General features: G+C 43.7%; 1 protein-coding gene across 1 annotated transcript in view; it reads left to right on the forward strand.

The window, feature by feature from the left end:
- The window catches only part of LOC115109574 (SLIT-ROBO Rho GTPase-activating protein 1-like), a 164,279-nt gene that overhangs the window by 48,469 nt on the left and 92,338 nt on the right, over positions 1–23,472 (forward strand). Inside the window, 1 exon segment of the mRNA XM_029634604.2 lies at positions 9,897–10,092. Coding sequence (XP_029490464.2) covers positions 9,897–10,092 — 196 coding nt within the window.

The following is a 23,472-nucleotide window of genomic DNA, read 5'->3' on the forward strand; positions in this document are numbered from 1 at the left end:
TAGATGGTGAGGCAAGGCACCCTCCTAACCCCAGATCTCTACTAGATGGTGAGGCAAGGCACCCTCCTAACCCCAGATCTCTACTAGATGGTGAGGCAAGGCACCCTCCTAACCCCAGATCTCTACTAGATGGTGAGGCAAGGTACCCTCCTAACCCCAGATCTCTACAGATCAGGCACCTTCCTAACCCCAGATCTCTACTAGATGGTGAGGCAAGGCACCTTCCTAACCCCAGATCTCTACTAGATGGTGAGGCAAGGCACCCTCCTAACCCCCTCTACTAGATGGTGAGGCAAGGACCTTCCTCTCTACTAGATGGTGAGGCAAGGCACCCTCCTAACCCCAGATCTCTACTAGATGGTGAGGCAAGGCACCCTCCTAACCCCAGATCTCTACTAGATGGTGAGGCAAGGTACCCTCCTAACCCCAGATCTCTACTAGATGGTGAGGCAAGGTACCCTCCTAACCCCAGATCTCTACTAGATGGTGAGGCAAGGTACCCTCCTAACCCCAGATCTCTACTAGATGGCGAGGCAAGGTACCCTCCTGCGTCATTTACAATGTATGTAAATAGTAAAGTATTTTGTCTGTAAGGTCTTGTTCGTTAAATGCTTGGACTAGCTGACCAGCTGTCCTAACAGATCAAATCATACTCCCAGACCCCACATCTGCTGAGCTGTTTCAGCTACTGCTTGTGAGCATGTAGAGGAAAACCCGTTGTGGAAACCCGTTGCCTAGAACTGAGTAACCCGTATCAAATAAAAGTTTATTGGTTGCGTACAAAGTTTAGCAGATGTTATAGCGGGTGCAGCGAAATGCTTGTGTTACTAGCTCGTAATAGTGCAGCAAAAATGTCAAACAAGTACATGGATAACTATAAAATCATGTCCGGTTAACAGCCCTATAACACTGTATCAGTAATACAAATGCAATCTATGAGTGTATATACACCAAAATATATATATACTATGATATGTACAGCAGTAAATATATTACAGTAAGCTATGTTGAGAATCCAGTGTATAAATAGTGTAAGAAAATGCAATGTACAGTAGTAGATACTGTATTTTACAATTAGCTATGTGAAGAATACAGTAAATGAATACACAATGTAAAAGAAATAGCTCAGGGTTTAATGTCCCTATATACAGTACATGGGACAGCAGTGTTGTGTGTGTGTGTGTGTTTTGTGTGAGTGAGTCTTTGTCTCTTATTACAAGAGGTGGTGGGCTCGATAGCTATTCAACAGTCTGATGGCCTGGAGATGGAAGCTGTTTTTCAGTCTTAAGGTTCCAACTTTGGTGCAGCTGTACTGTCTCTGTCTGCTAGATGGTAGCAGAGTGAACAGACTATGACTCGGGTGGCTGAGGTCCTTGATGATCTACTTGGCCTTCCTTTGATACTGAGTGCTGTAAATGTCCTGGAGGGCAGGCATCGTGCCCCTGGTGACGCGCTGGGCTGACTGCACCATTCAGTCGAGGGTGGTGCAGTTGCCGTACCAGGGGGTGATGCAGCCTACAGAATGCTCTCAATGGTGCAGCTGAAGAAGTTTTGAGGGTCTTATGGGCCATGCTGAATGTCTTCAGCCGCCTGTGTCGCTGCACAGCTTCTTCACCACTGTGCCGGTGTGGTAGGAACATTTTAGGTCATCGGTAATGTGCCCGCAAAGACGCTTATGAATCTCTCGTTGTGCCCAAGAACACTAAGGTAACCTGCCTAAATGACTACCGACCCGTAGCACTCACGTCTGAAGTGCTTTGGAAGGCTGGTCATGGCTCACACGAACACCATTATCCCAGAAACCCTAGACTCACTCAATTTGCATACCGCCCCAACAAATCCACAGATGATGCAATCTCTATTGCACACCACACTGCCCTTTCCCACCTGGACAAAAGGAACACCTACGTGAGAATGCTATTCATTGACTACAGCTCAGCGTTCAACACCATGGTACCCTCAAAGCTCATCACTAAGCTAAGGACCCTGGGACTAAACACCTCCCTCTGCAGCTGGATCCTGGACTTCCTGACGGGCTGCCCCCGGGTGGTGAGGGCAGGTAACAACCCATCCGCCACGCTGATCCTCAGCACAGGGTCCCCTCTGGGTGCGTGCTCAGTCCTCTCTTGTACTCCCTGTTCACTCATGACTGCATGGCCAGGCACGACTCCAACACCAATACAGTGGGGCAAAAAAGTATTTAGTCAGCCACCAATTGTGCAAGTTCTCCCACTTAAAAAGATGAGGCTTGTAATTTTCATCATAGGTACACTTCAACTATGACAGACAAAATGAGAAAAATAAATCCAGAAAATCACATTGTAGGACCCGGCCGATGGGTCCCCGCGATGGGACACGGCCGTTGCTGGGCCAATTGTGCGCTGCCCCATGGGTCTCCCGGTCGCGGCCGGCTGCGACAGAGCCTGGAATCTAACCAGGATCTCTAGTGGCACAGCTAGCAACTGCGTTGCGGTGCCTTAGGGCCTCCCGAGTGGCGCAGTGGTTTATGGTCCAAACACACTAAGACAGTTGTGAAGAGGGCACGACAAAGCCTATTCCCCCTCAGGTGACTGAAAAGATTTCGCATGGGTCCTCAGATCCTAAAAAGGTTCTGCAGCTGCACCACCGAGAGCATCGCTGGTTGCATCACTGCCTGGTATGGCAACTGCTCGGCACTACATAGGGTAGTGCGTATGGCCCAGTACATCACTGGGGCCAAGCTTCCTGCCATCCGGCACCTCTATACCAGGCAGTGTCAGAGGAAGGCTCAAAAAATTGTCAAAGACCACAGCCACCCTAGTCGTGAACTGTTCACTCTACTACCGCATGGCAAGCGGTACCGGAGCGCCAAGTCTAGGTCCAAGAGGCTTCTAAACACTTCTACCGCCAAGAAATAAGACTCCTGAACAGCTAACACCTTTTTTCCCTTAACTTTAAGCATTGTTGGTTAAGGGCTTGTAAGTAAGCATTTCACTGTAAGGTCTGTTGTATTCAGTGCATGTGACCAATACAATTTTATTTGACATTACCTTTTTAATGGTGAGTGGTTTGTCTCATCATTGAACGTCAATTTGCCGGATGGTTTGGATCTCATTTGAATTACAACTCATAGCACAACAAACGGCTTAATACTATTTTAGGAAATGTTTCTTTCTTCAAACATGCATACAACTTCGTAAAAGTATCAAGTCAAACATTTTGAATTACCCACAATCCTCTAAAAACAGAGCCACATGACACTTAAGTATTCTTAACTTTCAAAAACGTAATAATTCTATCAGCAGATAAATCAGGTTTTTCTACTCAAATATCATGTCTTTGACTACTCCTTTATTGTTTTATGTAAAGCGTAAAACCTAATAAACTCAGCAAAAAAGAAGCGTCCCTTTTTCAGGACTGTCTTTCAAAGAGAATTAGTCAAAATCCTTCACATATCTTCATTGTAAAGGGTTTAAACACTGTTTCCCATGATTGTTCAATAAACCATAAACAATTAATAAACATGTTAAAACCATAACAGCTTACAGACGGTATGCAATTAAGGTCACAGTTATGAAAGTTTAGGACACTTTCTACTGACCCTGAGAAACACCAAAAGAAAGATGCCCAGGGTCCCTGCTCATCTGCGTGAACGCAGGAGGCATGAGGACTGTAGATGTGGCCAGGGCAATAAAATGCAATGTCCATATTGTGAGCCGCCTACGACCGCTCTACAGGGAGACAGGACGGACAGCTGATCGTCCTCACAGTGGCAGACCACATGTAACAACACCGGTACATCCGAACATCACACCTGCGGGACGGGTACAGGATGGCAACAACAACTGCCCGAATTACACCAGGAACGTACAATCCCTCCATCAGTGCTCAGACTGTCCGCAGTATGCTGAGAGAGGCTGGACTGAGGGCTTGTAGGCCTGTTGTAAGGCAGGTCCTCACTAGACATCACCGGTAACAATGTCGCCTATGGGCACAAACCCACCATCGCTGGACCAGACAGGACTGGCACAAAGTGCTCTTCACTGACGAGTCGTGGTTTTGTCTCACCAGGGGTGATAGTCGGATTCACGTTTATCGTCGAAGGAATGAGCTTTACACCGAGGCTTGTACTCTGGAGTGGGATCGCGGTGGAGGGTCTGTCATGGTCTGGGGCGCTGTGTCACAGCATCATCGTACTGAGCTTGTTGTCATTGCAGGCAATCTCAACTCTGTGCGTTACAGGGAAGACATCCTCTTCCCTCATGTGGTACCCTTCCTGCAGGCTCATCCTGACATGATCCTCCAGCATGACAATGCCACCAGCCATACTGCTCGTTCTGTGCGTGATTTCCTGCAAGACAGGAATGTCAGTGTTCTGCCATGGCCAGAGAAGAGCCCAGATCTCAGAGCAAGAACTGGCAAATCTGGTGTAGTTGCACTGCAATACTTAATGCAGCTGGTGGCCACACCAGATACTGACGGTTACTTTTGATTTGGACCCCCCCCCCCCCCCTTTGTTCAGGGATGCATTATTCCATTTCTGTTAGTCACATGTCTGTGGAACTTGTTCAGTTAGTCTCAGTTGTTGAATCTTATGTTCATACAAATATTTACACATGTTAAGTTTGCTGAAAATAAACTCAGTTGACAGTGAGAGGATGTTTCTTTAGAATCACGTAAGAACAACTTATTTAATAAATGTTAGATTGACTTTAAAATGTAATAAAATCACAATTTCTAAAACCTACTTTAGATTAGCAGTACACAAATAAGTCATATTTATTCAATAACCTAATATTTGTTAACAGTACTCAAAAACAGCAAGTTATAAGAAATGATATTGGCAAAATGAGTGCCACTTATGATTTTGAGTTCTACTGACAGTTGGAGATGTTTGAGTTAAGCAGTTACTTTTTCCAGTACACACACACACACACCTGTCTATATTAGACATGAGGGAGTCAGGTCCACAGTACAGTATAGTATGCCCCAGATAGCTTTTGGCAGAGGCAGTGATAAAGTAGGAAGAACCAGAGAAGAAGTCAGCAGCGGGACCCTTGGAGGACTAATTCTATAACTAATGATAAAATATAACAGAAGAAGAGCAGCAAGCAGGCCAGGGGTGCTGTTTATTCAATTTGTTTCAGAGCAAAGTGAATTGGTGGAACAATGAAGAGCCTTTTCACGTGGCAGAGGCAGGAGAAACTTGGCCCTGCTTCTCGGACAGTGGGCGGGTTGTTTTCACTGATGCTTGTTTTTCCTCAGGAGGTCAACAGTGTTTCATTCTCTGTCGTCCTGCTGACACTGCACTTTCTCTCTCTCAACAAATGGCCCGCAATCAAAAGCAATTCAGAGTTGCAACTTTGGACATATTTGCCACCGTGAATGGGGTTATGGGAAATATGTTGTCGTGCGCTCTTGAAAAGAGCTGGTTGGATGACATCCAGTCCAGAACAAACAGCCTTTGGTTCCAACAGATCGTCATAAAGACCAAACGTCTCGCTCTCTCATTGTACACGTCCACCCAGTGTGTATTCTGGGACACATACCCTTCATTTCTATTGGATGTTTGGTTTTGTGCTGTCAGCCCTGGACATGCAGTGGGCACGAAGGCCTACAAAGTCTGTATCCATGCCTACGTATGCCCCTTTCCAACAACGGGGCCAAACCAGGCTGAACTGTGACATTTCTGGTTCCAGGAACCAGCCATGAACTTCCAGAGACCCTCAAAGCCCATCCATAGACTGCCACAGAGAGCCACCTGTTGACTGTTCCAGCCTCCTGCTCCCTGCTGCCCCGTCGACTTTATTTCCAGGTCCTGCAAGTGTCAGTTCACAGCAATGCACAGGTGCACTCATCTCCCTGCTGCCTGTTTGAAGTGGATCGCAGTGCTTTGATCGCAGTCACCCCCCTCAAGCTCCGCAGTGGGCCCCTCTGCACGTGTTTACCATACAGATGTACCACTGTATTTATAGAGGATGACCACTCAATGCAGCTTTTGCATGAGCGGAGAGCGCAAAGGATACAATGTTGTGAACCTGTCATTAGCTGAGCGTTTTTTGTTCAAGGTGTTTTTTTTACACACTCTGAGTTGGTGTATTATTCTATGAAGGAAATTCAAGGTTCATTGTGTATAGCACTGTGCCAGTGTGGGCTAGAGTAATGTTCATTGTGTATAGCACTGTGCCAGTGTGGGCTAGAGTAATGTTCATTGTGTATAGCACTGTGCCAGTGTGGGCTAGAGTAATGTTCATTGTGTATAGCACTGTGCCAGTGTGGGCTAGAGTAATGTTCATTGTTTGTGTAATATTTCTCTGGAGGGTCTGTGGATATTGTGGGAATCGGGAGTGTTCAGTTCAGACAATTGATTTGAAACTGCCTACAGCAGAATACTTGATGCCCAGGCTGTTTGATCAAAGCGAGGCTTTCACCTGTCCCGAGATGACAGAGAGAACCTGTGGAATTCTCAGCGATATCCACTTGAGTTGCCTCACAGACTAGTGGATTAGGCTTCTCCGTGAAATGCATTTCAGCCCCCGAGTCACTCAAGGGAAAGAATTATAATATGATTGTCTGATTGTATCTTAGTTGAATACAATGTTATGTGTAGGCAGAGAGAGTCCTAATTGTATCCCTGTTTTACATGTGCCTAAATTGTCATGGGTGAATAATATGCACCAAATGTTGAACAGTGATTTTTCTACAATGTCATCCATCATGGCATGGTGTCACTGGTCAATGTTTGACTTGCAATATGAATGATTTAATGTTCAGTCATGAATATAGTTCTGTTAAATGATCCACTCTGCTCCTTTGCGTAAATGTCAGGGCTGCTTTGTTTTAATTCCACATCCTCATTCACTGTTTGGAGTGAGGAATTATTCACACTTGGAATTCTGGGTTTCTCATTCATCAAGAGAACTCCTGAAGCTCTGGTAGCCTCTCTAGGAACATCCTTTCTCCTTTAGCTCCCCATAGAAATCTCTCGCTCTCTCAATGGAACAAATGCTTTGCTGGAGAACCTGGTTAAACTTGTGACATCCAAACAATGAACATCAGGTCTTGGTAGCCCATCATGATTGAAAAAGGAAACTGGCACCAATCTCAATCTGCCCTCTATAGGCCTATTTTACCTGCACTGGACCTACAATCTAAAATGTTGTTTGGATTAAACCGAGTTCAGACTCAAGTAGCCATGGCGTGGTTACCCATTGGAGTGAAGGGACTCTTCACTGCAGCCAAATGTACTTCCGGCTGATTGTTGGTTTCTATCTGGCTAGTCAGACACTGGAGATGCATATCACTGCAGTTTGTTTCCTCAACAAATGACTCAGCACCCCCACCCCCAGTTTACCCCCCTCCCTCCTTTCCTGTCCCACCTTCCCCAATTTGATTTGTTTATTCCCCAACGAGGTGCCAGGATGAAAGAGCCACTCCCGAAGCCTTGGGAAAGAAAATAATTTATCAGGGATTTCTAATAAATCATTCATTTCTCAAGACTGTGTTGGCATTTAAAGCTGATGAATGAAGCCAAGTTCTCTGCTTATTCCACTTATTTTACATTTTGGGAAACACGATGAGGAGCTCTGTGACTGAACAGTTTAATTAAGTCAGCAGTTAATTGATCAATGTTTTCGTTTCAATCGCTTGATTTTGTCCAGTTATTGATGGGTGCGGTCTACTAGAGCAGTCTACTCTATGGGGAATCATTTGGGCCGTTTGGAAAATACCTCTTTCGCTGTTTAAAAAAACAACATGAAAAATCATAACTCCTTGTCTGTATTCGGACTAGGCTTGGGTGGTATCCGGTTTGTCATATCTTCATACTGACCTTGTGCAATACTGGGATATTCAGTAATACTGGCACTGGACACAAGGGGCACTATTTTCAAAACCCACTTAGTTTTGTTTGTTTTTGTAACTTGCTAACAAGTACATGCAAAATCTCATAGAGAATGCTAACTAAATGCTAATGAGTGCATTTCCCCCCCATCAACACCTCCCCTGGTTGTCACTACTCATCTTAAAATGTCATCTGTCTCATCACCATTTTACCCCAAGTTATTCTTAATAAATAAATAAAGTAGGAATGGAAAGTTTCCCTCGCTATGGCACCTAACTTGAATGCTCCTCTCCCGCACAACAAGGCGACTAGGTAAATAGATAACTATTTTGCTATGTGGTATTCAGATTTTTCTATTCATTACTCATTTGTTTGGAGAGGAAAAGTAAATGTGGAATGTTCTAGTATCTTCAAACTGCACCTCGGCAGAAATATTCACAAAGCTCCGGTCTCTCTTCATTGTGTGCTTGTAAACAAACAGCATGTGACTGGGGATTACCAGTACAGTTCATAATGAAACATTTTGACAGGTGAAATGAAGAATGAAATATTCTTTATCTAAAGTAAGTTGACTGCAAGTATTTACTTAAAAAGTAGCGACAAATATTAAAATGTCAAACTTTAGAAATAGTTTTGACAGTATTGATGATATTGAAAAACCCTCCCGTGGCTCTTTTCAGCCCTACAGTCTACTATCCTGTGCTTTACAGATGATAATGACTGAGTGGTCCTCAAGCATCAAGTTGTGTTGAACTGATGTTCAAGACCGTTGTCTGAACTGGCCAGGTGAGGTGTGTTTTGTGGTATTAGACAGTTTGCCAGTATAGTAGTTTCATGCTGGCTGACTACTAAAACTATAACCTCCAGAGACATTTGACAGTGATTTTTGGTCTGACTTTCATCATCGAGTTTCTCCTTTTTACAGGAGCTCGTCTCCAAAACACATCCACCCCAGACTCCAGTCATGATTAGGGATACTCGGTGTGAATACACACACTTGACGAGTATGATGGGCCTTAACTGCAATCAGCGTGTTTGCTCTATACTTCATGTAATGGGGCCAGTTCATTTTGGAGGGTTTTTCTTGTGTGGGATTTAAGCCGATGATGCCCATATGATGGTCTTGGCCTGAGTCGATTTCCACTGGATTCTCAACGCTACACAATCTGATAGATTTGTTGAGGCTTAAGCCACCGCGTTGCTAGAGATAAGACGTGATTTCTCGTCAGGAATTCATTTGAAAATGCGTTTCTTATATAACAACTCTGTTTCTATATAACGTTCGAAAGTTTTGACAGCAGGGCTAAGCAGCAGCAGTTACAAAGGCCTCTAGCTACTTACCATGCAATTCCTGTTGGCGTTTGTGACCGGGCACAAGGCCCCGTGATTTTTCATTAGAGCGACGTCATTTTGTGGCCTCTATTGGAATTTTGTGTGTTTTTTTAAAAATCACCTCATGCATCTGTTTCCTTTCATAGTGGCGATGTCAAGCCCTGGTACCTCATGACAAATCCATTCTACATAGCCAGGGTCACATAGCCATCACAGGACACTGTGTTCACTCACACACACCATTAAGCTAGGGGGGATGTAGCCTACAGTAGTGGCTGATGTACATTTTAATGACAAACATTCCCATTGACTGGTGAGATATCTCATGCTGGAGGGTCATTTAGCTCCATATGGTTAAGAGAAGCCTCCCGTCTCTCTCCTGTTTCCCTGCTGGTGAATGTGGTGTGCAGTCAACCAGTAGCACTAGTGAAGAACCTGGTGTTTCCCGGCAGGATGTCAAGAAAGCGTGTCCGTGCTCCATCTCAGTGGGTGATTGATTAGTAACGGGGCTAATGGATTCTATAGTGGCTTTAATGAACCACCTGAGACCAGCGCTGCCAACCTCTCACAATGCACCTATTTGTGCTTCTTGATCACCCCTCTCCTTTATCTATGTCATTAGACTAGAGACATAAATTTCTGACCTGTCTGCTGTGTGAGTTGCTAAGAGAGTTACATACCCCTGACTTGTGTGTAGTTGTAAATATCAATCTGACCTAGTTGTGTCCGTCTGTGTCCTCAGAGATCCGTGCCCAGCTGGTGGAGCAGCAGAAATCCCTGGACCAGCAGACCGAGATGAGGGTGCAGCTCCTCCAGGACCTGCAGGACTTCTTCAGGAAGAAGTCGGAGATCGAGATGGAGTACTCCAGGAACCTGGAGAAACTGGCTGAACGCTTCATGGCGAAGACGCGGAGCACCAAGGACCACCAGCAGTACAAGTAAGTACAAGTGTGTCTAGGTCTTGTCTGTGTCTGACTTTGGGTCTGTGTACCTGGGTCTAGGTCTTGTCTGGGTCTGTGTACCTGGGTCTAGGTCGGAGCGTTTTTCTGTCGGTCTATGCATTTTTCCTGAAGAAGTTAAGTCACTGCATGGAACACTGCCTCTGTCTGAAATATGCCTTTCTCTGGTTCAGTGTTCATGAATACCTGTTGCATTAGGCAACAAAAATCAACTTCATATTTGATTATAACATTGATGACATATCAATCTGGAAAATATATTCAAATGTTTTATTACAATGTTGATGAGGCGAATCAATCTGGTTTCTATTTACAGTCGGTCTGGGAAGACGCACAGCAGCAGTGTTCAATGATTCAATTTTCTATTTATTTCTCATTATCAAGCTCCATCAGTCAGACATTTTATTGTCATGTCATTCTACTCATTTCATCTCCTCCATTCGACGGCTGAAATTGTTTTGGACTGCGGGCTTTCTTCACCAATTTTTTTCATACTTTTAAAATGTGTGTTCCCGATTTTATGAATACATTTACATGAATTATTGGAAGGAAATATCCTGTGAAGGCAGACTGTTACACCAGGGGCTCCAGCGATAAATATCCCAAACTATTTTACCCCTCTCAGCCGATTCTGCATAATGTCCCTTTGTTCTTCTGTAGCTCATCTGGGTAGCGGTGGGCGCCCTATATTTAAAACACTTTCCCCATCTTGCCTCACAATTCAACAGTCACCCTCTGTCAATGTGCAGATGGTATTTCCAGCACAATGTACTGTGAATTATGGAATTGGAGAAACTCCAATGAAGTAACTGATACCTCCCTAGAATGGGTATAGATTTTATGAGTTGTTCAAGAAAGAAAAAAAATGGACATCAGGTTCATGACTGCTCCCAGATCCACAGCACAGTAAAGGACTCCTAGTATTACAATCATTCTTGTGGAGAATAACCTAACCAGCTTGGTCCATGTCTACAGTGAGTTGGTCTCTGTCATTTCGATCTAACCACAAATGAGACCTGAAATGATGAAAGACACAATGTGGGAATCTCGCTCCGAATCAATTGAAATATGATCACGCTGTAAGAGAAGAACTACTTCATAGCGTTACTTTCCTTACCCCTGTGTGGTACAGCAGACTGGCATGGATGAGCCTTATTGGAATGTTGACACGCAGTCTCAATACGCTTTAGGAGACTGCTTATGGAAAAGACAGAGATATTGGCATATTGTTTGAACTTGCGGTATAACACGCCTGTTTGCCCTACTCTGTGTCTGGAAATATTCCTCTCCGGAGTCTACTGGGCCTGTTAATGACTCTAGCAGCTGGGTATGCAGAACCCGGGAGGCTTAGGAGATTCCGACAGCGTGGCTTGTAAACTGTGGTTTTCATCGCGTGATATAGTGTCTGGTCAGTTCATTCGCAGGGTCAACATTTGCACAGTGCCAAGCGAGCAGCATATTTCGGTGCTCTGTAAACGCGAGGCGTTTGAATAACAGTTTTAAGACTTGGCCCATATTTTTTTGTATTCGTACAAACAAGGTGAATACAGAGGCGCTTCTGTGTTCTCCACATTCTCTAGGTTTTCTTTATTATTTTTTTTATGTTGTGAGGATTGTAAAAGTGCACTTTCACTCGGACTTTGAGCTTTCTGGCCTCGTGGTAGTGCAGAGCCTCAGCCCAGCTTGGGCTGGCTGTGTGTGTAATAAGCTGAATTAGCATTAAAATTAGCGTATTAAATCACTGGCTAATTAGCTGGCGTTTCCGCACTGGAGAGCAGTGAATACTGACACGCTGCGTGCAGTTGGGCTGCTAAGTGCTACTGACTGAGGTGAGAATTCAGTCACAGATTTGAATGCAGTGTTCGTCAGATTTGACAGGGAGCCAAGTCATGTGTATTCGGTTTGTCGATGCCCAAATTGCAAAAATGTGACAAAGTTAGAGAATTCAAATCTTTCTGTCAGTGTGTTAAGGGTAGGATGCTTTGTGCTAACCCTGATGTCTAGCCTCGGTTTCCTCTGAGGAGAAAATAGTCAGAGGAGCTGTGGTACATTTCAGTATTCAGAACCAGGAATGCCTCTTCAAACACATTTATCGGGTCGCCTTCAGGAGTGAGAGAAAGTGAAAATACACTATTTGTGATACCTATGGAATTATTGCTACAGCACCTCAGTTGGCCCAGAATCAATCCTGCATGGGCACAGCAGTGGTAGGCGGTATAGGCCCGTTCTGCAGCTTCTCTAAGCTCGCTGTGATGGATGAAGGTTGGCACTGAGGGACCAGCAGGAGGTAGGAACTGGTATAAAACTACAGTCAAATACTATTTGAAAACATTTAAGAATACTTTTATCTGGGCTTGATTGAGCTTTCCTGACACAGTGGAACCAATGGGATAGGCATACAACTGCAAACCCTGCCCCGCTGAACCCAGGTCTAGTAGATGATTCTACATTCGGTATACACAGGATATGTTGTGTATGGTAATCACATCGCTGTATGTTGGGCATCCATCCCTTGACATTAAGCTCTGTGACACTTATCGGTGATAATCTGTCAACATCATCCCACATATTATTCGTTGTGCCTAAATTATTCAGAGTATTGCGTCATTTTCAAGCCTGTCCATTTTCTACATCCCATTCTGCCGCACGGATGGGGCCGACAGCAATATCTGTTGGCCCCTTTATTACTGATGCTTAGATGGATAGGGTCTGGTTTAGTCAAATGGCTGTCACCTCTCGTGACACACAGTTCCCTCATCAAGCTCATTCAGTCAACGGGCACAGTTTATTAGATCTGATTCTCTGCACCGTTGATCAACCCTGATCACTAGACGTGTAATGAACAGAGTTTATTATTGCAGGAGGTGTATTGTTAGGGCGGGAGTTCTATTTGCTAGAAAGTCAACCCTGATCATTACAAAAATAAAACCAATGGGACGGTTTATCTGCTAGCACCTCTTTCTTTTTTTTCTTTTTCTCTCGTCTCTTGAGAACCAAACGGACTGTTTTTCTGTGTGGCCAGTGATACTCTCTCCTCGCCGCTCCCCTCCACAGGAGACAGACACCCTGAGCACACAAGCCTCCAGCTGGATCAGCAGCTCTTTTGTCCACTGGCTTTCTCTTTTTTAATTCTTCCCAGAATGCAGTGGGGAGAGATCTACAACAGGCCCCACGGCGGAGTGGCCAGAACCTCGTTCCAGGGAGTGTCAGTCAGTCAGTCCACTGCTGTGGTAGCGACATGGCTGTTTGCAAAACGAACACATTATACACACACACACACACATTATGCAGTTCGTTTTTTTTAGTGCCAGAGGGATGGAAGGGAGAGGGCGATAATTGAATTATTTATGTTGCCACCCCAGAGAGGGAGTGACTTGAATAGTCCAGATTTCTTTCCCCCATACAATAAAGCCAATCGGTTTAAGGGACTTTCATTCATGTTGATATGATTCAATAAATATACCCCCAAATAGTAGCTATCATTCCATTTTTGTAAATTCCTCTTGCAATTGTCAAATACTCATATATGCCACATTTTTATACAAAGCGACTTAGCGACTCATGCCATACATCCATTTTTCAAATGGGTGGCCCCAGCATGACTTGAACCCACCATACTAGCTTTGGAAGCGCCATGCTCTACCAACTGAGCCACAGAAGACCAATTGCCTACAGTTGTACACTGAGCTCAGAACAGCCTCAATTCATCGGGGCATGGACTCTACAAGGTATCGAAATCGTTCCACAGGGCTGTTGGTTCCAAGTTGGTTCCAAGTTGACTCCAAGGCTTCCCCTTTATGCAAATAATAAACTGTTGAGCTTGAAAAACCCAACAGTGTTACCTGGGAGGGAATAGGCCCACCCACTTGGGAGCCAGGACCACCCGTGGCTGCGCCCCTGCCCAAGTCATGTGAAATCCATAGATTAGGGCCTAATGAATTTATTCAAATTGACTGATTTCCTCATATGAACTGTAACTCAGTAAAATCATTGACATTTTTGCATATTGCATTTATTTTTGCTCAGTATAATGTCATGGAAAGAGGTTTTCCTAATGTTTTGTACACTCAGTGTACAACATACTAACATTATAACCGTTTGCATTCCACCCAGAGAGAGACTGCCATTTAAGCTAGTGATGAGGAAATTAATGGGAAATATCTTATGGTAGAGGCCCTGAAGAGATTTGCCATTTCAGATAGGGCCTCTGTTGATAAGTAAATAAGGTATTTCTGTCTTGTTTCCATTGATTATCCTTGAGGTGTTTCTACAACTTGATTGGAGTCCACCTGTGTTAAATTCAATTGGACATTATTTGGAAAGGCACACACCTGTGTAGATAAAGTCACAGTTGACTGTGCATGTCAGAGGAAAAACCAAGCCATGAGGTCAAAGGACTTTCCTGTAGAGCTCCGAGACAAGATTGTGTCGAGGCACAGATCTGGGGAAGGGTACCAAAACATGTCTGCAGCATTGAAGGTCCCAAAGAACACAGTGGCCTCCATCATTCTTAAATGGGAGAAGTTTGTAACCACCAAGACTCTTCCTAGAGCTGGCCGCCTGGCCAAACTGAGCAGTCGAGGGAGAAGGGCCTTGGTCAGGGAGTTTACCAAGAACCTGATGGTCACTCTGACAGAGCTCCAGAGTTCCTCTGTGGCGATGGGAGGACCTTCCAGAAGGACAACCCTCTCTGCAGCACTCCAGCAATCAGGCCTTTATGGTAGAGTGGCCAGACTGAAGCCACTCCTCAGCAAATGGCACATGACAGCCCTCTTGGAGTTTGCCAACAGGCACCTAAAGGACTCTCGGACCATGAGAAACCAGATTCTCTGGTCTGATGAAACCAAGATTGAACTCTTTGGCCTGAATGCCAAGCGTCACTTCTGGAAAAAACTTGGCACCATCCCTACAGTGAAGCATGGTGGTAGCAGCATCATGCTGTGGGGATGTTTTTCAGCAGCAGGGACTGGGAGACTAGTCAGGATTGAGGGAAAGATTAAGGGATAAATATACAGAGATCCTTGATGAAAACCCGCTTGAGTGCTCTGGGGCGAAGGTTCACTTTCCATCAGGACAATGACACTAAGCACACAGCCAAGACAATGTAGGGGTGGCTTCGGGACAAGTCTCTGCATGTCCTTGAGTGGCCCAGCCAGAGCCCGGACTTGAACCCAATCGAACATCTCTGGAGAGACCTGAAAATAGCTGTGCGGCGACGCTCCCGATCCAACCTGACTGAGCTTGACAGGATCTGCAGAGAAGAATGGGAGATACTCCCCAAATATACAATACCAGTCAAAAGTTTGGACACCTTCTCATTCAAGTTTTTTAAATGTATTTTTTTTAACCATTTTCTACATTGTAGAATAATAGTGAAGGCATCAAAACTATGAAATAACACACGTAATCGTGTATTAACCAAAAAGTGTCAAATATATTTTTGATTCTTCAAAGTAGACACCCTTTGCTTTGAACGCTTTGCACACTCTTTGCATTCACTCACCCAACTTCATGAGTTAGTCATCTGGAATGCTTTTCCAACAGTCTTGAAGTTCCCACATATGCTGAGCACTTGTTGGCTGCTTTTCCTTCACTCTGCGGTCCAACTCATCCCAAACCATCTAAATTGGGTTGAGGTTGGGTGAATGTGAAGGCCAGGTCATCTGATGCAGCATTCCATCACTCTCCTTATTGGTCAAATAGCCCTTACACAGCCTGGAGATGTGTTTTGGGCCATTGTCCTGTACCTATTTTTTTAAAATTCCAAATAAATCAGTGACCTTGTCACCAGCAAAGCACCCTCACACCATCACCTCCATGCTTCACGGTGGGAACCACACATGCGGAGATCATCCGTTCACTTACTCTCCGTCTCTCAAAGACACAGCTGCTTGGAAACAAAATTTGGACTTATCAGACCGACAGATTTCCACCGATCGTGTTTCTTGGCCCAAGCAAGTCTCTTCTTATTATTGGTGTCCTTTAGTAGTGGTTTCTTTGCAGCAATTTGACCATGAAGGTCTGATTCACACAGTTGATGTTGAGATGTCTGTTACTTGAACTCTGAACCATTTATTTGGGCTTCAAACTGAGGTGCAGTTAATTGCCTATTTCTGAGGCTGGTAAATCTAATGAGTGTATCCTCTGCAGCAGAGGTAACTCTGGGTTTTCCTTTCCTGTGGCGGTTCTCATGAGAGCCAGTTTCATCATAGTGCTTGATGTTTTTTTCAAAGTTCTTTTACATTTTTGCATTGACTGACCTTCATGTCTTAAAGATATGATGGACTGTTATTTCTCTTTACTTATTTGAGCTGTTCTTGCAATAATATAGACTTGGTCTTTTACCAAATAGGTCTATCTTCTGTACACCACCACTACAGTACCTTGTTATGACAACTGATTGGCTCAAATGCATGAAGAATTAAGAAGGAAAGAAATTCCACAAATTAACTAACTGTCAATTGAAATGCATTCCAGGTGACTACCTCATGAGCTGGTTGAGAGAATTCCAAGAGTGTGCAGAGCTGTCATCTAGGCAAAGGGTGGCTATTTGAATAATCTCAAATATAAAATGTAGATTTTTTTTTTAACACTTGTGGTTTCTACATGATTCCATATGTGTTATTTGATAGTTTTGATGTATTCACTATTCATTTACAATGTAGAAAATAGTAAAAATAAAGAAAAACCTTTGCATTAGTAGGTGTCCAATTTTGACTGGTACTGTAGGTGTGCCAAGCTTGTAGCGTCATACCCAAGAAGACTCGAGGCTGTAATCGCTGCCAAAAGTGCTTCAACAAAGTCCTGACTAATGGGTCTGAATAATTATGTAAATGTGATATTTAATTTTTTTGCTTCATCCTTATGGTGCATTGTGTGTAGATTGACGAGGAAAAAACGGTTTAATCAGTTTTAGAATAAGGATGTAACGTAACAACGTGGGAGGAGTCAAGGGGTCTGAATACTTTCTGAATGCACTGCAATGTCATGCATGCATGTATGTATGTATGTGAGAACACACACACACACCTGTATGCAATCGTAAGCTCACTCCTAAACACACGCACACTCTCTCTGTCTTTCTTTCTCCTCTCCTCTGAGGACCGTAGTTCTCACCCTCCTGTCTATACCTGTCTGTCTGACCTAATCCCTGCATTGTGGGGAAATTATGACATTGAGAGTTTCCTGCCAGTTATGTAGGCTAGGTAGTAGAGTCCCTGAGGTCACTGCTGCAATGGCCCTCTCTGCGCACACACACACACACACACACACGAGCGCGCCCGCATGGCCTGTCATTTGGTCCAGCAGGTTGTCTCATTAGCCAGCACACAGCCCCACTGTTTGGCCATTGATTTATCGGAATGGCTAGTGTTTATTCAATGGCTCCCTGTGGTGTTTCCATCTACACGAAGTCCCGCATTTGGAATAATGACCCCGTTTCCTCCATTCGCTGACTTTTCGGAGACTGTAATTGTAAGTTCCCGTCTGTTCTTCATTGTATTGGATGTGTTATAGCAAGGGGTGAAAGAATGCTGCGATGGTAATTTCAGCCCTTTTCTTTCAGCCTGCATCCCAAATTGCACCCTATTTACAATCCCTATATAGTGCACAACGTTTGACCAGGGGCCTATACGAGTGCACTATATAGGGAGCCATTTAGTGCACTGTCTGTATTCATGAGGAACTGGGCCGTAGCGTGCGTTGTCTGGCGAATCGGGTCACTCCATTCACAGCGCCTGGGCCCCACTGTGCTGCTCTGTGCACTGAGGCGAGCCAGAGAGGGTCGGTCGGTTGGACACACACTAGTGCACAGAGCCCAGTTATATAACCCTCCGGTCACAGCTGATGTCCCTTGCCCAAGCTCATTACAGTTCGAGACATGCCAATCACATACTCACGTACATACGCACACACAGAGATAGAATCGTAGAAACGCACACAAAAGCTGGAGAACATATGCACGTCCAGGGATTTAAAAAAAAAAATTGTTTATGTGAACTGAAAAAATAAAGAGGAAAACGCTGCACACTGCTGTTCAGGCTCCCAGGTGATTTTCATTTATAACAACGTTTAGACTCTTAGGTCTTCATCAGGCATCCATATCCCAGGTGGGTGTGGAAGGTGCTATATATAGGGGCAGTGCTCAGTGACATCAATTCCTGTAACGGGAGGTAAAAGTATAATATCGGTTCACAATGTCAACATCAAAATATTGAACCATACATGAGGAATGTGATAAATATTTAAGTCTTAAACCTTCTGCTGGTTTTCCCAATGTAGGACAGACCACAAGGTAATTTCAACATGTAAACAACATTGGTGGGCATGCAGGTAATCAGGAATTGATGTTTAATCTTTGTCCTGTGTAGGGGTGGGTAAATGAGCCACATTTGTACGTAACACTGCATTGAGCTCATTGTAACCCCCTCCCACAGGACCTTATCCAATAAGGTTTCCCTTTTTCTCTGGTGGGTAATCAGTTTTGACCACTGTCTCCCTCATTTGGGGGTCTTTTAAGGAAACACACCCACTTCTCACACAGACTCACCATTTGCTGACAACCCTCTCCCTCCCATACACTAGGCTATATCCACGCACACACGCGCAGAAACAGAGGAGAAATGAGAGATTGGCACTCCACTCAAGCATAAGACAGAAAGGATTTACGGTAACTGCAGTCTTGACAGAGTGTGTGTGACGCTGTCCAGCAACTCTGCCACAACTCTTCAATTGCCATACAGTCCCTTCAGAATGTTTCAAACCCCTTGACTCCTTACACATTTTGTTGTTACAGCTTGAATTTAAAATTGATTACATTTAGATGTTTTTCATTGGCCTACACACAATACCCCATCACGTCCTAATAGATTTGTATTTATTTATTTATTTATTATTATTATTTTTACAAATTAATAAAAATGAAAAGTTTAAATGTCTTGAGTAAATACGTATTTAAGCCCTTTGTCATGGCAAGCCTAAATAGAGGAGTAAACATGTGCTTAACAAGTCACATAAGTTGCATAGACTCACTCTGTAATAATAGTGTTCAACATGATTTTTGAATGACACCTCATCTCTGTACCCCACACATACAATTACACATACAATTATCTGTAAGGTCCAGTCGAGCAGGGAATTTCAAACACCGATTCAACCACAAACACCAGGGATGTTTTCCAATGCCTTGCACAGAAGGGCACCTATTGGTAGATGGGTGAAAATAAAAAACAGACATTGAATATTCCTTTGAGCATAGTGGAGTAAATAATTACACTTTGGATGGTGTATCAATACACCCAGTCACTGCAAAGATACAGGCGTCCTTCCTAACTCAGTTGCCGGAGTGGAAGGAAACTGCTCAGGGATTTCACCATGAGGCCAATGGTGACTTTAAACAGTTACAGAGTTAATGGCTGTGACAGGAGAAAACTGAGGTTGGAGCAACAACATTGTAGTTACTCTACAATAATAACCTAATTGACAGAGTGAAAAGAAGGAAGCCTATACAGAATACAATTATTTCAAGACATGCATCTTGTTTGCAACACGGTACTAAACTAATACTGCAAAAGGTATGGTAAAGCAATTCACTTTTTCTCCTGAATACAAAGTGTTATGTTTGGGGCAAATCCAATACAACATATTACTGAGTACTGCTCTTCATATTTTCAAGCATAGTGGTGGTTGCATCATGTTATGAGTATCTTGTAATTGTTAACGACTGGGGAGTTTTTCAGGATAAAAAAGAAATGAATGGAGCTAAGCACAGGCAAAGTCCTAGAGGGAAATGTAGTTGTCTTCTTTCTTCCAGACACTGGGAGATTAATTCACCTTTCAGCAGGACAATAACCTAAAACACAAGGCCAGATCTTCATTGGGGTTGCAATCCAAAAGAACAGTGAATGTTCCTGAGTGTCCGAGCTACAATTTTTTTTATTACTTAAATCTGCTTGAAAATCAATGGCGAGACCTGAAAATGTTTGTCTAGCAATGATCAACAACCATTTTGACAGAACTTGAAGAATTTTTAAAATAATAATGCGCACCACCTGGATTCGGTCCAATGTAGCAACATTTGATTTTGTGTTTTTTACATTGAATAAAGTAGAGACTCAGAGCTACAAAATTGTATATTAGAAACTGCAGTTGAGGAACAATGAGAAAGTAATTCTGCTTTCAAATTTTATTAACTTGTAACCCAACTTTTGAAAAACGGCCTGTGAATGTTTTGGTACACCTACTGGAGAGGACTTGTCTAAACCTATTCAGCATCGTTCACACCTTCTTAAGCCTCCGGCTCACCCATCTCTTTAAGGATTCACAGTGTCGTAAACAACCAAAGATTTAAAGCCTAAAATTGGTGAAAGTTGTAGCAAAAAGTAGTAGTAATGTTTTTAAATCTAGTCCTTGGTCTATATCCTAATCTGACTTTGGTGCTACTCATGTTGTTCTTCACATTACCATCTCGTGTAAACACACACTATATCAAATAAAATTAACCTTTATTTGTCACATGCACACGATACAGAGGGTGTAAATGTTGCAGTGAAATGATTACTTCCATAGTGGAGTCTTTTGTTTAGACATGTAGCTAGCTAAACAATGAACCATAATCCCAACTCTAATGCCACTTTCAAAACAACTGCGAACTCCGGAGAAGAAAAAAAACACTTGGACTGGGAAAAATCGATTTGAACGGTCATCCAACTCAGAATTCCAACTCTGGAACTTGGGCCTCTTTCTTGAACTCCTACATAGATCATGCATCTAACGTTAGCTAGCTAGCTAACAGTATGCTTTAACTTGTAATAAAAACACCTTTCTGACAAAATTTGAAATTTATAATATCTGAATGTAGCTAGACTCTTACCTGTATACATCCCTCTGGCACGGATGCCCTGGTTGCCCTTAGTTTGAAGATGTAATCCAGAGACAGGTGTTTTATACATCAGTCTTCTTTCTGTGTTCTCTTTTTGGGATCTCCACATTTGGCAATCATCTCTCTGCTTCCACCGGGCATTCCACTGATTTCAAAACTCGGTCAACTTCTTCCGTGACAACGACACCGTTTCTTCCCCAACATTGTTATCAGAAGACGCTATATTGTCTCGTTCAATTAAAATATTTTTACCTAAATCAGGGATTTCCTCATTGTTTGATAAATTTTCAGAGTCCGAGAAAGTCAAGCACGATCATCCTCCAGAAAGTAGTCCTTCACAACATTTTCCCACTGAGCTTTCAAAAAAATCTGTGGTAGACAGGATTATCCCCGCATACTTAGCAGCTCATGTTATAGACAGAAGCAATCTACATGGAAGATCAATCCGAAGTCATCTCTCGGTATGTCCCGCCCCTCCATTATCTCAGCCGAACATGGCTAGCGGGAAGGTTAAGCGTGGCAAATCTAACTATGCTCATTATTTAACTATTTCATTATGATTTACAGATGGCATACAAGTTTGTTATGAAGCCATTTCTCTCCAAAAACATTTTTTAAAAATTACATTCAAATGTTTCTCCTGTGAAGTAGTGACGTGCGACATACGCCTAGTTTCTTGAAACGAGTCATAAATGTTGCACAAGTGTGCAAAGCTGTTAGACTTACCCAGAAAGAGTCACAGCTGTAATCGCTGCCAACGGTGATTTTAACATCTATTGAATACTTATCTAATCAAGATTTTTTTTGGGGGGGGGGGGGTTTACACGTTATAAATGTTTTCTTACGTTTTGACATTAGAGTACTTTGTGATCCTCCCCCCCCAAAAATCGAATTAAATCCGTTTTAACCCCACTTTGTAACACAGCAAAATGTAGAAGAAGTGGAGGGGTGTGAATACTTTCTGAAGTCACTAACTGTTTCTTCTTGGTAACTTCCCTCTGAATGCAGGTCTGTACATGTTGCCCCCACGAACCACTTTTAGCTAAATTGGATTATTCCTTATTTTACATTGTCTTTGAAAAATGGCCTTGCGTTTCGCCGGGATGTTTTTCATTTCCAGTCCTGTCTTTTGTCACATGCACCATTTCCTGTTTTCCAAGAGAGGGAGAGACAATGTTTCAGCTCTGTGGTCTGGAATGTTTTGTCCACTGTCTGTCAGGAGAAAAACATCTGCTCTTCCAGCAGCTATCATCATAGAGTTATGTATTTAAGGGCTGCAGCATGAGTCGTGGGCCAGGGCGAATGTACAAAGTTTCACCTGTTGTTTGCCTGTCTTTGACTGACGTTCAGGGGGAAGCCCTTCCAGAGTTCCAGAAGAGGGCTTCCATATGGTTCCTCCCTGCTGGCCCTAAAGCCTCAGGCCCTGGCCTCTCTTCTGGCCTCCTGCCTTCCCTTGGCTAGCTCCATAGCAAGAGGAATGTTTTAGATTCAACGGAGTCAGCCTGCTGCAGGCCGCTGCTTATGCACAGCCGTGGCTCACTCTGTGTCTGTCTCTCTCGCTCTCTCTCAGGCCTGGACAATATCCCGCAGTATGCGGACAGGCAGGCGCACTAGAGGGGAAACGCCTCTCCTCCCCTCTTTCTCTCTTCCTGTTTTGTCTGTTGTAATGCACTATTCCAAAACTTCACTACATGTAAAGTACCTTCTCTAACAAATGATCTTACAAGGAAGTCTCGAGTCTCCTAAGCTTACTTGTGGAGGGCGCGTTCCCCTGTTGCGAGAAGTCCGGTCCACTCAGAACATCGCTCCTCCGGCTATGCCCCAGAAATGTCGTTGATACAAACTCTCCTTCAGGCGCAGTATGCACTCGGTGCTGATTATATAGAGTGCATGCTATTATATAGGGCATTCATCACCAGGGGAGGGCTGTGGAAGAAACATCCCCACTAGCTATTACTTTTATGATGGGACTTGATCCACTTTAGGAAGTCTTAAAACATCTCGCTAGATGAGGACAGTTAGGCTGACAGGATAGAGCTGTCAGGTAGCTGAGACCTTGATCTCTCAGCACAGATTGCAAAGACAGCCGGCAGAGAGCCAGGCGAGGACACGCATGCACGCGCACATACACATGTGCGCACAGGCATACTCGCCTTCTCTGTCTCTCAGGGAGCATGAATACTTCCCTACATGTCCCCGCCTCTCCTTGTGCCTGTCTCTTGTTTCTCTCTCTGTGTGATCAGCAGTGAAATGTATAATGAATAAGCTACCTTAACTGACCTGTCTCTTTTTTGAGTGTGTTTTTTTTTTGTATGAATGAACCTGAGCAGTCAGGGGAAGCAGTTTCTGTAAGGAGGTCAGGGTCATATTCATTAGGGCACTCTGTAGTAAAATGTTATGCAACGAAAAATGCCAACGAGCAGTTTAGTCCATCCCCGTTTCGGTCTGTTTTCATATGTTTTGGTGTCTAAGGAATACAA

The sequence above is a fragment of the Oncorhynchus nerka genome, linkage group LG25, assembly GCF_034236695.1.
Source record: "Oncorhynchus nerka isolate Pitt River linkage group LG25, Oner_Uvic_2.0, whole genome shotgun sequence".
NCBI classification, from domain to species: domain Eukaryota; kingdom Metazoa; phylum Chordata; class Actinopteri; order Salmoniformes; family Salmonidae; genus Oncorhynchus; species Oncorhynchus nerka.